At 30.3% G+C, this 17,614-nt stretch overlaps 1 protein-coding gene across 1 annotated transcript; it reads right to left on the bottom strand.

The window, feature by feature from the left end:
- Window positions 1-205: 205 nt before the first annotated feature.
- LOC108466181 (probable trehalose-phosphate phosphatase D) lies at window positions 206-2,836 on the bottom strand. Its single transcript, XM_017766536.2, has 12 exons — window positions 2,759-2,836; window positions 2,411-2,665; window positions 2,180-2,320; window positions 2,032-2,103; window positions 1,859-1,951; window positions 1,684-1,740; window positions 1,491-1,592; window positions 1,344-1,421; window positions 1,192-1,261; window positions 768-838; window positions 578-670; window positions 206-469 (listed from the first exon to the last, which is right to left on the bottom strand). Exons 2-12 carry the CDS (start codon window positions 2,624-2,626, stop codon window positions 401-403), a joined length of 1,062 nt encoding a protein of 353 aa, XP_017622025.1. The 5' UTR covers window positions 2,627-2,665; window positions 2,759-2,836; the 3' UTR covers window positions 206-400.
- Window positions 2,837-17,614: the final 14,778 nt, after the last annotated feature.

Here is a 17,614-nt window from a genome sequence, read left to right as displayed (position 1 = left end):
TCATAACAAAATAATAATGTAAGTGACTAAAACGTAACATTTTAAACATAAACCATTAAAATATAATCTAAAATAAATAAAAGTAATTATTTTTATAATTTACCCTTCTTTATGGGCAAAATGGGCAAAACATATAAAAGAATATCTCAAAAACAAATGGGTATGCTAATATAGGAGCAAAAGCAATGAGAAAAAAGCTTCAAAATTATGGAATTATTCTAATTCTTCTCATTTTAATCAATTACAGCCTCAGAAATTGGTAGTTAATTACAATTAGAAACTCTCTCTAAACGAGAAAGATACATAATTAATTAACTAATTCATATTCCTCCACCCTCTTTAATCAAACAAGTAGGAGGGTGGTATTCAAATTTCTTGTCTATGTATATGTCTAAGCAACTTAGGGTGCTGCTCCTCCTCCTTGTGCATATTTTTTCCAATCCACCAAACGCCTCAAAAACTCTTTAACCTGTAAAATTATAGTAAGTCCAAAATTATGTTCGAAAATAACAAAAAAAAAAAAGGTATAGATCAAAGTTAATAATGGAAAATTGTATGGGAAGATCAAGAATCATGCCTCAGATGGTTCTTGGAGAGTATATGAAGCATTTGTTTCCTTGGGTATTTTGGAAACAAGAATCCCAAACCCTTGTCCTCTATCACGTAAAACCTAGTCAGACAAAATGTGTGTTTAATTTCACTTAAAATCCCACATTCTTTAATAGAAATAATAAGCTTTCTTATCACAATTAATTATGATTAGATACCTTAAATGCATCTTCATCAGTTCGATCGTCGCCAATGTAGATGGGTAAAACATCATTTGAATTGCCATATCCTATACACATCAAAATGAACAAAGCTAAAATTACTACTATATTATAGTAATAAAATATGATATTTAAACTTTTTTTTTTGTTTAATTGGTATTTAAATGTAAAAATAGTAAGTTAAGTGGATACTTTTTCTTTATATTTGATTAATACTATTAGATTATAATCTAACCGACAATTAATACTTATTTGAATATTGATAACATTTATTTAGTTCATCTCGAATGCTTGAAATTATTAAAAAGAAATATTTTTATGAAATATTACAGCATTTTATTAATTGTCGGAAATCTAACGAGGTTAATCATGTACCAATATAAAAGAAAAAGAAAAAGAAAAGGGAGTAAATTATAAGAACCTAGTGCCGCCAATAAGAATTCAAGGGCTCTTCCTTTGTCCCACTTGATGGTTGGGCGAATCTCCAATACCTGTTTGAATGGAATCATTAAGATTAGTAATTTAATTCTACAAGCCTTATATTTTATGAAATGATATGAAAGATATGTGTACCTTCCTCCCTTGAGTTAGTTTAAGCTTAGGGTACTGGTTGAGTACTGATCTAACTTGTTCAGCCAAGGCACCCCAACTCTGCACAAAAACAGTAAGATATTATTAGCGTTTGAAATGTCACTGTACCATAAAAGAAAAGAGTGGTACCTTTTCATCAACACGTCGAAAGTGTACGGAGACACAAAACTTGTTATTTTCCACCTTGGCTCCCCCAATCGATTTTGTTTTCTCTACCAATGCTTTATAAACCTGCAAATTTAACCCCAAACAAATGAATCGAGATGCATTGTCATTTTCCTTTTTAACCCCAAATTTCAAGTCAATTCCATAATCAACAGACCTCATCAATCATGGGCAAGAATTCACTGGCAGGTTGGAAAAGAACTCCCTGGTTAGCCTGAATAAATACAAAAGTTGACAGTAGAAGAGAAAATTAGAACCACACACACACACAAGGAAACAAAGAAGAAGCAAATGAAATTGCAAAAAAGTACAACACTGATATTCTTACTCACTTTCTTGTTTTTGCATCTTTTAGATGGTCCCTTGATGTCCATTCCATGGCTACCCGCATAATAAAGGCCAGGCAATTTTACAAAGCTGTAAACCTGTTGAATCCCACCATGACAAAATCAATCAGCCTGCTCCATTATAATGGTAGTACGTTTCTGAAGAAAAACAAATGTACCTTGTCTCGGCACCTTCCGGTCACTATTGCTGTTGGAAAATATCTAGCAACATCCCTTACAGCTGCTCTCATCTGATCAGAGACAAACAAGTTTTGTCAAGGATTTAGACCAAACTCTGATGAACTATGGTGGTTACTTTAGTTTTACCTCTGTGGACATGAAAGCTTGATCCGGGTCTTCAACAATAGGAGAAAGTGTGCCGTCGTAATCCAAAAACATCACAATCTGTTTTCCTTTGGAAGCACCCACTATTTGCTCAAACATACTCAAAGCTGAAGGATGATGGACCTGTTTTCATTCAACAATATATATATATATATATAAACACAAGGGTTCACCAATGGTAATCCAAGTGAAGAAGGGAGGAATGGAACCCACAATGGAAGCAGAAGAAGACTTGATACGGGTAGGTGAAGAAGCTCTCATGGAATCTACCAAACCATTGATTTTGTTATCTCCTTTTTCAGCTTCAAACCTCTTCATGAATAACATCTTAAGTTCTGTTGGTGATAAGGATTTGGTCACTGGTGGTAATAAGTTTCTTAAACCAAGCGATTTCACGTCAACAGCCACCACATTTTGTTGATTAGTCATTCCTATAGATTTCTTTTTCTTACTCTTCCCTTTTATCCCCTGTATAATTTCAAAACCCAAAACCAAAACTTTAATCACAGATAACCAAAAAACATTAAAATCAAATATTCAATGCCACGAAGAGTGGGATACCTGAACCAAACAGAGTAGAGAAAAAAAAAAGAACAGAGACGATGGCAACGAAAGCAAAGGTGATGAACAAGACACAAAAGGAACTGGGTTTTTGGAGTCAATTTATAAACTTGGTTTCACAGCACCAAGGACCAAACACCCATAACTTTCCATGCCACCTGTACTTTTCGACTCTCTCTCCAGGGACCACTAATCTGATTCCATGAAATATTTCTCACCCTTGATTGAAAAATTAAAGTACTTTATCTTTTTTAATTTACAGTAAGTTATTGTGTTGACAAATGATATAAAATGCACTTGTAACTCATTATTGTTAAGGTTGGGAATAAACTAAGTTACTAAACTCATTACACATTGACAACCAGGATTTAAGGATTGAAGTGTCGTGTTCCATTTCAAGGGTACTATTTGGTTTTAACTTGGGTTTTTTTTTTTTAATTTCCTTTTGAAGTGGTATTTTTTTTTATTTGTTTTGATACATTTAGCTTGGGATTTTATATGATAATAAACATCGATCTGGCATATTTAAAGCCATTAAGGGTAAATTTTGATCGATGATGGGATACAATGCGGAGTATTTAATTTATTTTTTATCTCACGCTACAGTCGTTATAATATTTAATTTCACTGTCACTGCTGTTTATACATTATTCGTAAGTAAACGAATCACCAATCTAAATCCACTTTAAAAGATTATTATTCCACATTTTATTTTGTAATATTTATTTTTCTTTCACATATGTATATACCTTGTGTGAGTTATGTCTAATTTTTTATGAATTAATTCAATTTTTACTCAATTCTTCATTTTATTATTCGTTGTAGTAGTTATGTCTTAATTAAAAAAAAGGAACGAAAACTCGTGAAGGGTGAATGAAATTTCCGTTAATTAAATATTCAAGAAAAAAGGTTCCGTTGATTAAGGACCACTTAGGGAGTCCCACGTTGTAATTTGAATAGTTTGAGTTGTATTGAGGCTTGGCAGAAAAATGAAGTGACGGGAGAGTATAATATTATTATTTGAATATATTAATTAAAAGATAAAGATTTATTTATGTCAGTGAAAAATTTATATTTTTATATAATTAATATTTTAATAATTTAACTATATTTTATATTTCATTTATATAAATTATACATAACAAAATTGATGTAAATTAAAAAATTTTAACTATTTGTTTTATATGGAAATAAAAATCGCGCCATAAATATTAATATATAGACATTGTTTTACATTAGTATGATAGATATATCGATCGATTTAAAATTAACATGACAATTATAATTACATTGATAATTTTAATGGTTAAATTATTAAAATATTAATAAAAAATATAGAAAAGAGTAAAACTAAATTGATATAAATAGATCTCTCCCTAACTAAAATATATTATTTATTTATTAAAAATTGTAACATTTCATAAACATTATGACCGAGAGAGTAAAAATAAAATAATATAGCTAACAACTTGCTTAGAGCATTAGTTAAATTTCAATTTAACTTACATGTAATATCTGAAAATAAATATAGTTTTTAATATATATATATATATATATATATATATATATATATAAAAGTTAAATTTACAAACTATATTTTAATATTTATTAGTTAAATAATTAAATATAATAATAATTTTCAAGTAATTAATTGAAGTTATATATCAAGTACAAATATAATAAAGATTAAAATGTTTATGTAAATTTCATAAAAAGTAAGATTTTATAAATAAAAAAAGGCCAAACAAAAAGATAATTATTTTCCTAAGTAATTAAAAATATATAGGGACTATTTATTTCTGAATTAAAATGAATATAAAATTGTAAAAATAACTAATCTATTAGCTATAAAATTGTATCAATTTTCAACATTTTAAGTATTCAAATTTTAATAAAGAATTCTTTTGTTTTGTTTTCTATAAAAACTTTACTTTATATATGATAAAGTTATTACATTTAGGACTAAGTTCTAATTATATTATTTTTCTTCCTTTTGGTTTTAATTTTGTTGCAATTTTTTGAAATTAACTTAAAATTTAAACATTAATTAATTACGAAAATAAATCAAGTGTAAAATTTTATACAAAAATAACATGTTTTCTATAGTGTACCTCGTCATCATTAAGCAATCATCAACTTTTTTAAAAAAAAATTAGGCGCACCAAATTAAATGTTTTCTAAATTTTTGGTCTATTTGCATTTTAAGTTATTCCTTTTGAAATTAAATTTAAATAACTCTTAAATAATATAAGAATAACAAAAATAAACTCTTCTTTTTTTAAACAATAAACTTAAAAATTATATAAAAGCTTTATTTAAATTACCCAAACATATCCCACAAAAAATTTCTCAAGTTTATCTAAATTTAATTTTAAAAGGGATAAACTTAACATACAAATAGACCAAAAGTTGAAAATTATTTAATTTAATGTCACAATACTCTACAACGGCACCCTTTACTTAGCCAGTGTAAAGAATAATTGTTTTATCAAGACTCGAATGATTATATAATCATACTTCAATGATACTACTAATTTATTTCGTAATATTATTATAAATTATTTTTTAATTCAATTATTGACCAAATCGATATGCATGATTGGCGGCCTACCAAATTAGCATATCATGGTCCATAATCATCAATTTGAATATCATTGTAAACATTATTTCATGATTAAAAAGAAAGTTAAAGTAAAGTGAGAGTTAAGAAAATTGAGAAGTCAATTCTAATTAAATGGTAAAAATATTACATGGCAAGAGAAGTCCAAGAAATCACCTAAAGGATTTCTTTTAAACGAATTTATATTCAATCTTTATGAAAAGGATTTTAGAAATTGAATTTCTATATCGCTCAAAATAAATCAAAGCAATTTTAAAAGAAATAAACTACTAATAAAAATGTTTGTCATACATACTTTTTATTTATCAAATATTATAATTTTTAATTGATTCTATTATTAACTATTTTTAAAATTTAATTTATTGATTATTATATTTTAATATTATTTTTAAAATATTTAAAATTTATATGATTTAATTTAATAAAATTTAGTTATTAAGTACAATTATCTCATGCAATTTTAAAATAATATAATAATAAATAGTACCATAAGTTAAAAGTGGGTTTTTCAAAAATTGTATTTTTTTCTAATTTTTATATTTATATAATCAATAAAAATAATAAATACACAAATTACCGAATTTACTAGAAATAAAAAATAAAGTTAAAAATGGAGAAAAAATGGCATTATATTTTTCCTCCACCACCGCCCCCTTTTTATAATTTGTCTTCTTTTTTTTTTTTGTCTACATTACGTTTTAATGACTCAGCTTTCTCTTCGCATCGCTTGGTTTTTTTAAAATGGTCGGTAATGAAAGCTCATTAATTTTCAGGACTTTGTTAAGATCTCACCTTTTCGCCATTTGGACTCAAAGCTTTATGAATGCATAAACATTTGTTAAAACTTTTATTTTTATTAACTCGTGAAGGTTTAGAGGATTTTCGTGTTGATTTGAAAGCTGACATCTACAACTTTTATACCCTCTCCTTTGTTAAACAGATAGATTAGACTAATTCGATTTTTATTATTTTAGATTTTGAGCTATTAGGTTTAATATAAAATTGACGCCTTATATTACATCGGTATTTATGTACTTCAATTTCTAGTAGGAGGTGGTATTAAAATTATTAATTTTATCTTATTTTACTTAAAAAGTGCATTAAGTTCAAATGTGTTACATTTTCATTGGCTGGCATCATATTTTGACAGTAAGATGAGACAAAATTGATAGTTTAAGTGTGCTATTTTTGACGAAAAAAACTTTAGGTACATACAAGAGAAAAGCAATATAGTTTTGCCACGTGTACCTTGCCATAATGGGCTTTGCCAACTTCACCTTGCTAATCACAGCCTTGCCCATGAGCGACAACTCACCAACTATGATCCTTGCCAACACATGTATGATCAATTTGTAAAGTGCTTCTAACTTACCTTTCCAAAGATATGTTTGAGTTTTGTAACACCCCTAACTTGTTTCCGTCGCTAGATTAGAGTTACAGAGTATTACGACAGATAACAAATTTAATAACAGACTTCTACTATTTGAATTTAAATTTAAACCTCAAATATTCATAATATATTAACATTCATAGCATAAATATGAAAACAGGCCTGAAATCGAGCCTACAAAACATTTAAAACAAGTCAGGTTAAATTCTGGGCTAATTTGAAACTTTTACGAAATTTTGAGTAAAAAGTGTAAACAAGGGTCACACGGCTGTGTGGCTACTCTACACGCCCGTGTTCTCAAACCGTGTACAATTCGAAAATAGGGTCACATGGCCGTGCCACCAAGCCGTGTAACAACCTGTGGCTATGTGAGAAAAACCTGTATCAAAATTAAGTAGCTGTATGGTCGTGTGGAGTGACCGTATGTGGCACATGACCATGTGACAACACATTTCCCAGGTTGTGTGCATCTAAAATGACTTCTAAAACAAGCCAAATAAAACTCACTTCTTAGGTACAAAGCCAAACCAATTCTACACCTTCAAAATACATTCAAACACGCCTAAAACATACCAAAACATTTAACCTAAGTGTCTAACCAATATGCCCTCATTGGCACCACAATTCAAATACCAAACTAAATTCATATTCAATGATCACAAGCTATTACCTTATAAACATGTCAAACATACCAATTCATTCTTTCCATTCACATATATAAACATAAAGACATACAAGAACCAAAATACCAAATATATACACAACTACAAATCTTTCTTAACTAAGGTTATACATAACATTATCATAAACAAAGAACTTAAAGGCTTTTACTACATGCCATTTATAACCAACTTCAAAATTATCAAAACCTACCGATTTGAAGAACGAATAGCGTGTGCTCCAACTTGAATTTCCAACCGACCTTGACTTCCGATGATTTACAAAGAATGAAATGCAACAGACATAAGCAATCAACGCTTAGTAAGCTCGTATAACTTAAAATTAAACTTAATGAATAAGTATTTATTAAAACCATTCATGCATAGATTTATTAATTAGCTCATAAACATATTTCTTTCCTATACACCACAAGTCTCACAAGGTTAGTGAGATCACCAATAATTCATATAATCCCAACATGTCATGGAACATTTATAGGTAAACATATTAAGTATACATTTCATTCATCACATATCCAATACGCATAATTGTTTATACCAACATTTTATATTTCATATGTCAAGATCATATAACATTTTATATATATATATACATTCTTTTAAGCCTTTACCACCCATTGAATCAATAAACTAACATCGGATACTCGGGAAAAATGCTCACACAAGCTGTGACTGTAACTGTATATGCTCATACGAGCTGTGAAATGGGTCTGCTCATAGGAGTTGTAGGTCAGGATGTTACTCACACGATCTGTGGAGAATCTGCAACAAATGTAGGACCTCAACCATCGGTAGGACATCCACCAGCACTTGAAATTGTAATAATCCCCTAATGACATGTCATTTGTATCCTAAGTATTCACGAGGTTCATAAATGCCACATTATATGTCCAAATCATTTAACTTCATCTTCATTATACCATGTCAAGCACACATTCATGTATTTCTCATTTTTCAAACATAATCATCAATTTAATCAACATCGCAATTTAGTCCAAAATCACTAATCGTCATTTATCATTCAATTTAAACTACACCTAACATGAGTAATGGTTAACATGTTATCAAACGCAACGATTAACAAGTTTAAACAATACACGAACTTACCAAGACAAAAATGATTACGAATACCATGCTGGTGACTAATCCGTTAATTTAGCTTTTCCACGATTTGAGTCCGATTGATTTTTTTCTTGATCTAAATAATAATTTTCACAGAATTAATCAATTCAAACAGCTCAAATAATCAAACTAAAACTTATAAGCCTTTTCATTAAAAAATTACAAAATTACCCCAACATTTTACCCTTTAAGCAATTTAGTCTCTAAACCCCAAACTTGCAAAATTAACTACAATTCATGCTAGCCTGATTTCCTAGGGTCCATATATAGCCCAGATTTACCATAATTTCACAAAAAATTGATGAAGTTTTACATTTAAACAATTTAGTCCTTTAACGTTAAAATCACTAAAAACTACTTTACAAAATAGTCCTATTTAACAACCATATTTAACAACCAAGCTTAATAATCTACCATCAAGCTTTAAGAACACATCAAACTCATCAATGGCATAATATATAACATTTAACAACTTTACAAATTAACCCCCAGGTTAGCTAGATTAAGTTACAACGATCTTAAAAACATAAAAATCACTAAAAACGGGTAAAAATTACATATCATCATAAGAAATAACCTTTGATCAAAGCTTCCTAAGACAATAATGGAGAATTTAGTTTTGGCTAGGTGAAAAACGAAAAAGATGATGGCTTTCCATCATTTTTTTAATTATAATTATTTACTAAATTACAAGTTTACCCTTCAACAATTCATCAAATTTCATATTATGAAACACCAAAACCATCCATGATCACAACTTGGGGTATAATTACCCAATAAGGCCTTCCAATCATGTTTCTTTATTAAATTAACACATTCAACTAATAGGAACTAACTTTTGCAGCTTTTACGATTTTGTCTTTTTTACTTAATTAACTATCTAAACGTCAAAATTTTTTAACCAAATTTTAATAAGAGCTTATGATAATAATATAAAATAAAATACTAACTCACTTGTTAGAATTGTGGTCTCAAAACCACTATTTTTGACACCATTGAAAACGGGCTGTTATAAACTTCTTTCTTGCATGAAGCACATGTAGGGCCTACGTGGGGCCTCATGAAGTCCACATTAGTCTAATAAAAACTAGATTGCCACAGCTATCAGTCACATCATTGCCTAACTAAGAGGGATATAATGTTCGTTGGAAGGCTGCCCATGACAAGACTACCATGAGTCTTTTCAAGACCTAATGCTAATGAGGGTGATGAATCTCGTATACAAATACCCCTTCTCAGTCTTAAGGAGGATCTTCTTCTTGAACCTCTACTCTCATGTTCCTATCTTGCTCAACCTCCCTTTTAAGTTGCTATAAACACATTATCTTTGTGTGAATCACCTGTTGGATTTGACGCCCTAAGTGTTGTATATTCGTTTGTAAACTTGTAATTTTTTCAAACAGATTGAATAATAAACCAAATTCATTGATTACATTAATATACTTTGTATGATTGTCCTCATATAATTTTTACACGCAAAGCAAAATGGAAGCAAATGTTTCTCATTGGTTGTCTAATGTTTAAACTAATACTACGTAGTATTACATAGTTGGATCGTAATATGAAAAGACAATTTATATTAGTAGAAGAACCTAAACATGTCCTTAGTCTAATAGAAAATGAACAAACTGATTGAAAGACTAATATGTCGTCTATCAAGTCTAATTGCATAAATGCTTTGTCTTGGGCATCAAAACAGATGATTCCTAGAAGATATATAGATATGATTGACTGGACTAACAGTACATCGGACTGGACCCAAGAAGTATAGATCTTAAATTCGTTTATGGATTTATTTACTTATGACATTTGTAGTGTGGTAAACCTAAATCCTGAGCGGATGACAAACTATATATGCGTAACTCGTACACTCTGATGTAAGTAAAAAGCCTGTGTTTGAATAGATAAGGAGCCAAAAGCTAGTGTGTTGGGTGTACGACTTCTGCAGTAAGTAGTTTCATTGACAATAGTGGAATTCATATCCCGAGACATGGGTAAATGAGATCCTCTCATTGAAATTACATGGTTGATGAAAAATAAATATGGTCACGGATCGTTTGTCTTTTTTATGGATAACTTGATTACTATTTGATAGTAATTGATATTTCATGAAGGAATATGAAATTGTTACTATGAGATAAAATAGAATCATATTGGAAGAATGTATATTATCCCAAAGAAATTAAAAACATCCTATAAGGGTAACACAGTTATAACAAAGTCATTGGACGAGCACTAATTGAGTTGCTTTCGTAATGGTATGCCGTTGGGGAGAGCTTAGTCATGGTACTATAGTGGAATGAATTCGTGACTAAATTAGTTTATAACTAATAGGAGAAAAGTTGGAACATAATTATAAATCATTTGAGCCCCAATCGTATATGTCAGACCGATCCCCCCACTGACTCGTTGAAACCAGAAATGAATTGTATGTTGAATCAAATGAACAACAATGAATAGAAATGGTGAAATGGAGAAATAGGAAACATTTGAAAATGATTATGGTTTTCTCCAAAATGAAAATGAAAATGGAGAAATAGAATTATTTGGAAATGAATGTGATTTTCTCCAAAATAAAAATAAAATGAAAAATGAAAATGACTTGAAAAATGAATTTTATTTTTGAATAAATGAATGGAAATAAATCATTTGGTCATATTAAACTGTTGAATGTGGAAATATTGAATATATTTTCTCATAGATTCTTATACAGTAAAGTCTTCATGATTTTAATAGAATTAGAATTGGTTTGAGAAAATTATTTAATTGGAAATATATTGAAGTTTATTTTTTGAGAAATAGAAAAACAAATATTGGGTTGGATCAAATTATAAAGTATTGGGTTGAAAGCCTAGGAAGTACTTGTAATTGGACTCGATATGAAAGACGCCAAAAAGTCCCTTATAAAATAAGAGGGGATGACAAACCCTAGTATATTTAACTAGGAGTGCTATCCCTATATCCTAGTAGAACTAGAATTTTATTTTTCTAGTTGAAATAAACTTCTCTATTTCAGCAAAGGTTTTACCTTCTCTCCCTATAAATAGATGGCACCGGTAGGTCTATAAACACAACTTTCAGATACCATTATTCTACCGGAAAATAGAGGGACTTTTGTTCTCTAAGTAAATACATTTTTTGGAATAACGACTCCATCGGTTTTTATTTTCAAGAAAGAATTTTTGTTTTCACCCCAGAAGAAAATAAAACTATTTCTAGTTTCTATATTTAATTCATTTTATTCGAGCCCACGCTCAAACCAATTCATGATACGAGAATAGTAGAGATGATCGTTTGATTGAAAGCCGAGAACGACAAGGATCCGTCTATCTGAAAACATTGGTACAATTTCGATCTAGGGTTTATTGCTATAAATATCATGAACTGGGCTGATTTTCAAAATTTTTATTTTCCAATGTACAAGAAAACCATTTTCGAATCTAATTTTTTTTTTCCGAAATCACCACCTTCAGTTTTTTTTCTTTTCATCATTAGCAATTTTTCTAAAACAGGAAAAAAAATTTTAAGTAATTTTTTAAGAGAAAAATATAATTATTTTCCAAGTTCGATGCAGATATGCCAAGGACTAGTCATGTCATGATCGTCTATTCTATAAATTTGTATTTCAGTGTTTAGCCTATCTAATAAAAGAAAACGAGGTTCACCCTTACAATAATCCAAGCTATCAACGCTAAGGTAGGCAAGATCATAGGTGATGCCTTTATTAAGGAAGAAATATACCTTGATTAAATGTTAAATGTGGTGATGGTTAAAAAGTATAATGGAAAATGAAGAATTGTACGAGCTTCACCAATTTGAATAAGGTGTGTTGACCGCCTATAAATGAGTTGTCGTTTATAATAAAATATAACACCAAAAAGATAATAATTAAGAACGGTGGTTTTTGCACATGTACGAGTCAAATTGTAATATAATTTTGTACAATGAAATACTTGGAAGTATTGCGAAGATCATACCTAAGGGAGGATGAAACAAACAATGAAAACATTTTTACAATAATAAGTCTATGTAGTAGTAATTAATTCCTATATTATGATAAACCATAAAATAGATTGATGAAATAAAAATAAATAAATAACAAAAAGAAAGAAAGAAAGATTAATAAAATAATAAGAAAGATTAGCTCGCTCCAGGGTTTGTAACTAACTTCGAATTAGGGTTTTAGGGTGGATTAGGGTTTTAGGGTAACTAATTATTACCTCTCGGCCTCTAATTAACTCATCAATTGGTTGATACTCACTTCAGGGTTTGTAACTAACTTTAGATTAGGGTTTTAGGGTGGATTAGCTATCGATTAATCAATTATTACCTCCTGGCCTCTAATTAACTAATCAATTGGTTGATACTCGCTTATCTTTTGACCTCACTTTCTCAGCTAGGATGAATTACAATTTACTAGGTTTGACTTATTTCCTAACCTTGTCTTGCCTATGATAACTTCTTAGGGCTGTCAAGCTTAATGGTTTAAGCACACGTAATTCATACTAACTAATCCCTCTCGTGAAACCCTAAATCTTCCATTAATCACATCATCATTCACTCGTTAATCACCTCTAAGGGATTCATCCTCTCATGTTATTTATAATCTCAATATCAAATGAATAAATCATGTGAAGAACACAATTGATTTGAAAGAGAAAAGAGAATTGAATAATCGTGGAAGTAGTATTGAAAAGGGAATGGAGTAGCAAATCTCTCAATTGGAATAAAGAAATAAATCAAATGAGAAAGAAAATATAAACTGAAACACTTTAATTAAATAAACAAGCTCTTGAATCAAAACTGATTTTAAGAGGAAAACAAGAGAGTATTGCAAAGTTAAAAAGAAAATAATCTAAATCTACTCTAAGCTACTAGGGTTTTTGAAGGCATCTATGACAACTTTCTTACATCAATCCCCTAATGTCTTATTTATAGAGGTGTTGGCATTCCAAATTTGGTCTTTAACATGTCATAGGTCTTTGTATAAAGTTGATTGTGCGGACGAAAATAACCTTGATAAACTTGGGCATGACATTGACGTGTGGCATGCCACACCCCTTGCGTGGCACGACATGGCACTCACTTCCAGCCTTGTGTCATTGATTTTGTGTTTTGACGTCCCGAGAAGCTTGTGTATCACTCATCATTTGCTTCCACATCGATTGGGTCTTTATATCTTCATCCTACACCCTTAATTAAGCCAATTAGCACAACCTAAGGCCAGTGGCGACCTATCGGGTCGCAACACCTACAAAATGTGTTAAAAACACTTATTTTATTAACTTGTAATCCTAAGAACGAAATACTAAAATCGTAAATTAAAATATTAAATTGCTTAGAAAACAATCTTCTTAAGTGTGGAATTGACTTGAATTGAATACTATATTTGACAACAAGTCACGTGCCCAAAGGATACTTACTATTATCTTCTATTGACAGGTTGTTCAACATGTAACAGCTCATTTTTTAGTGGTATTAAAAACATCAGTTTTGGAACCCTGTATTCCAATGATCAAGTCAGTAAATATTATTTAATAATATTTACGAGTTTATTATAGTGTTAAATTGGATTTTGATATGATAAATTTGTTAATTAGACAGTTAGTTAAAGTACAAGTAGTTTGACCTTAAAGTTAGTGGTTTCTACAAATTGAGCTCGTAAATATTTTTATTAAATATTTACAAAGTTATTATGTAAGTGAAATGAATTTTGGATGGGTAATTTTGTCGAATTAGTGACCAATTAAGGTATAAAGAATAAATCATAAAAGTAGTAAAAGATAACCATTATAATTTTTTAATTGCTAAGGGATTAAAATAGTAAATAGACCAAGGTTTGAATTGAGAATTAAACCTCTTTTTATAAAGATAGTGGACGGTAGGTGAATTTGTTAATTAAATAATGTTAATATTATAGTAGAATTATTATTATATGTATAATGGATAAAATAAAAGAAAAATAAAAGGCATTACGTTCATCCATCAACCTTCATCACTGAAACCTCAAACGAGAAAATCCAAACAACCATTATTAAGCTTCAAGCTCTTCAGTCCATGCATGGTAAATAATTTTAAACCTATTTTTTGTAAATTTTAAAATTTTGAGACTGTTGTACCTTAATTTAGCTAGCTCGGGTATTAAATTGTAAAATTTTTAAAGTTTTAAAATGTTTTCATTGATGATTTTTTATTTTTTTCTTGTTAAATGGGTTGATTTGAAGCTTAGAAATGAAATATGATTAATTTGTATAGTGAAATTTGTTAATTTTGAGTACAAGGACTAAATTATGAATATGCCAAAACTAATATGAAATTTCAATAATTATTTTATTTAGAGGGTTGTGCAGGATGAAATTGAAACAGTATTTTAAAAAAAAGCTTAGAATTTAAAGATATAACCATTTCGGTTTTAGAGACTAAATTGAATAAAATGCAAAACTTTAGAGAAATTGTGTAAAATGAAATTAATTTGTCATATAATTGAATAGGATGTTATAATGTAATTGAAACTGATAATTGGTAATGAATTATTATAGATTAGGATTTAAATCAATCGGAAGTTAATAAAAATAAGAGAAATTACAGATTAGTCCTTGACACTTTACAGTTGTTGTTTTCCACGTAAGTTCATATGGAACTTACTATATTTTCTTATTATGCTTGAATAGTGTGGTTGTATTTATTAATTATATATATACAAATTTAATTTTAGTGACTTATGACATAAAAAGGAATACATGAGAAAATGTGAGATTTGTGATAGATACTAATATATATGCATTAATGAATGAATGTAAAATTTGTTATCTGAGAGTATTGTATATGTACATAGTGATTTTATGTTGTTAAAAGGTATATAAATATATTGTTTTGACATATATTGGATTAAATTGATGATATGTGATTATGTTTTGAATTGTGGTTGGAATGATACAAAATGTGAGGAATAGAGTGAATTGTGTTAAATGATACTGATGTGTGATTTGTCATAATTTTTTGTAGCAGATTAAACTACTTTTTGTACTTAATGAGCTCATAAGAAAGCAATTTTGTTATGCTTTTTCGTTTAGTTTTCACTTTTAGTGCTTAGGTAAAAAAATGAGCAATTTAGGTGATTTATATGACCTTATGGGCTAAGGTAGGCCTAAAGGTAGACTAATATGTTTGGTAAGTGTGTAGAACATTATTTGAAGGCACAAAGATCGTGGACTGCTTGCGATGTTGTAACACGTAGCTTGAATATCGCAACATAGCAAGTAAAATACATAAGGAGCAGTTTGCTACCAGTGTCGCGACACAACCCTGAAGTTAGTAAACTGCCATCACTGTCGTGACACATGCCAGAGGGTGTCGTGAAACCAACACAACGTGGTCACTTAATGAACCAAGGGTGTTTTTATCCACACAATGAACTTTATTGAGAAATAGTTAGTTGTTTTAGGTCAAGGACTAGCTGTCAAACCTTATCCTATAAATAGAATTACTCTAAACAGTTTAAGGGACAACTTTTGCTTAGTTTTAATTTTACTTTCAATTGTAATTTAGATTTCTCTCAGTTGTAACTTTATTTAAGTTTATTTTGTTCTTTACAAGATTTGGATTGTAGATCGATCAACTCTTCACAGATTACTGTTTGCGCTGTTATATTTACATAAGGATGCTTTTCATCTTTATTATTGATATGTTCTTAATGTTTATCTTTCAAATCAATTATATTGCATGTGTTAGATCCATAGGGAACTAATTCGGTAAGGGAGATTGACGAGTCAATGCGAGATTAATTAACACCTATGTAAGGTTTCTTAGCAAATTAGTTGGTTGGGAAAGGAAGAACCTAAAACCTTAGGCTTGATGACCCAATGAAGTAATGTAGGTAGAAATGAACCTAAAATCGATATTGCCTGTCGTGAAAACCTTACCCCTATCTAGTCTGACCTATGACATTGTAACACCCTATACCCGTAACCTATGCCGGGGTGGAGTACAAGGCATTACTTAACTTGTTCTCATACATTCGAATAACCTCAGGTCACCGAGACTCAGTTCAAGATAAAAAATTTTCAATTTCTACCTTAAACTTCTTATCATGGGCCTACGAACCCCAAACCGTCCGTTGAAAACTATTTGGAACCATCCCTGGTCATTAAACCAAACTTAAGGAATTTGCCTTTAAAACAGGGTACATGCCCGTGTGGAAGGGTAACACGCCCGTGTTCCACACCCGTGTGGAATTAAATTCTAATTCACACCTACAGGGGTTCTCACATGGCCAAACACAGGCCCGTGTCAATGGCTAGTGTCCCTCACACGGCCACGACACACCCGTGTTCTAGCCCGCGTCTTAAAACCTTGACATTCTATTTCTGACGTCAGTAACCCTAATACTCCACACGGCCATGGCACACGCCGGTGCGTTAGGCCGTGTCCTTCACACGGCTGAGACACACGGCTGTGTCTCTGCCTTTGTGTTTAATACCATGCATACTGACTTGAAAATTTTATGTCCAGGGAACACACGGCCGAACTACACGCCCATGGGGATTTCCGTGTGTCACACACGGCCTAAACACACGCCCGTGTGCCTACCCGTGTGGACAATATAAGCCTATTTACCAAGCCTCATGGCCACCCTTGCATACCTATTTTCATGTAAATTCCCACCAATACCAAATCAACCTTGATTTTCAAAATCAATTAGCCATAATAGGCATTCATTCAATTATGAAGATGCACCTTTTATAAACTCAAAATAATTATTAGCCATCATTCATAACTTAATGCTAAGTGTGGGATCTATCCCAAGCCAACATATTTGGCCAATTCTCAAAACTCAAAATAATAAGTTCTAATCCTATACATGCCATATTCAAAAATATAAATCCAACTATACCGAAGGTTTCAGCTGATAGTGTGATCGATATCTCTGACTTCAAGTGATCCTTGAGCTAATTAGGCGGCACTAAAAGAAAAGGGAAAGGAAAGGGAGTAATCATCAAGCTTAGTAAGTTGCATATAAATAAACATACCACAACATCTATTCA

Source organism: Gossypium arboreum, chromosome 2 (genome assembly GCF_025698485.1).
Source record: "Gossypium arboreum isolate Shixiya-1 chromosome 2, ASM2569848v2, whole genome shotgun sequence".
In the NCBI taxonomy this organism is placed as follows: domain Eukaryota; kingdom Viridiplantae; phylum Streptophyta; class Magnoliopsida; order Malvales; family Malvaceae; genus Gossypium; species Gossypium arboreum.
Note: the sequence above shows the minus strand (reverse complement) of the source record. Positions and strands in the feature narration are given on the sequence as shown.

Excerpts from the sequence above, each read along its gene's own strand:
- LOC108466181 (XM_017766536.2), bottom strand. The coding sequence starts at position 2,626 with ATGACTAATCAACAAAATGTGGTGGCTGTTGACGTGAAATCGCTTGGT. Across the intron at positions 2,104-2,179 it reads AAGCTTTCATGTCCACAGAG|ATGAGAGCAGCTGTAAGGGA; the intron begins GTAAAACTAAAG and ends GTCTCTGATCAG. Across the intron at positions 1,262-1,343 it reads AACTAACTCAAGGGAGGAAG|GTATTGGAGATTCGCCCAAC; the intron begins GTACACATATCT and ends CCATTCAAACAG.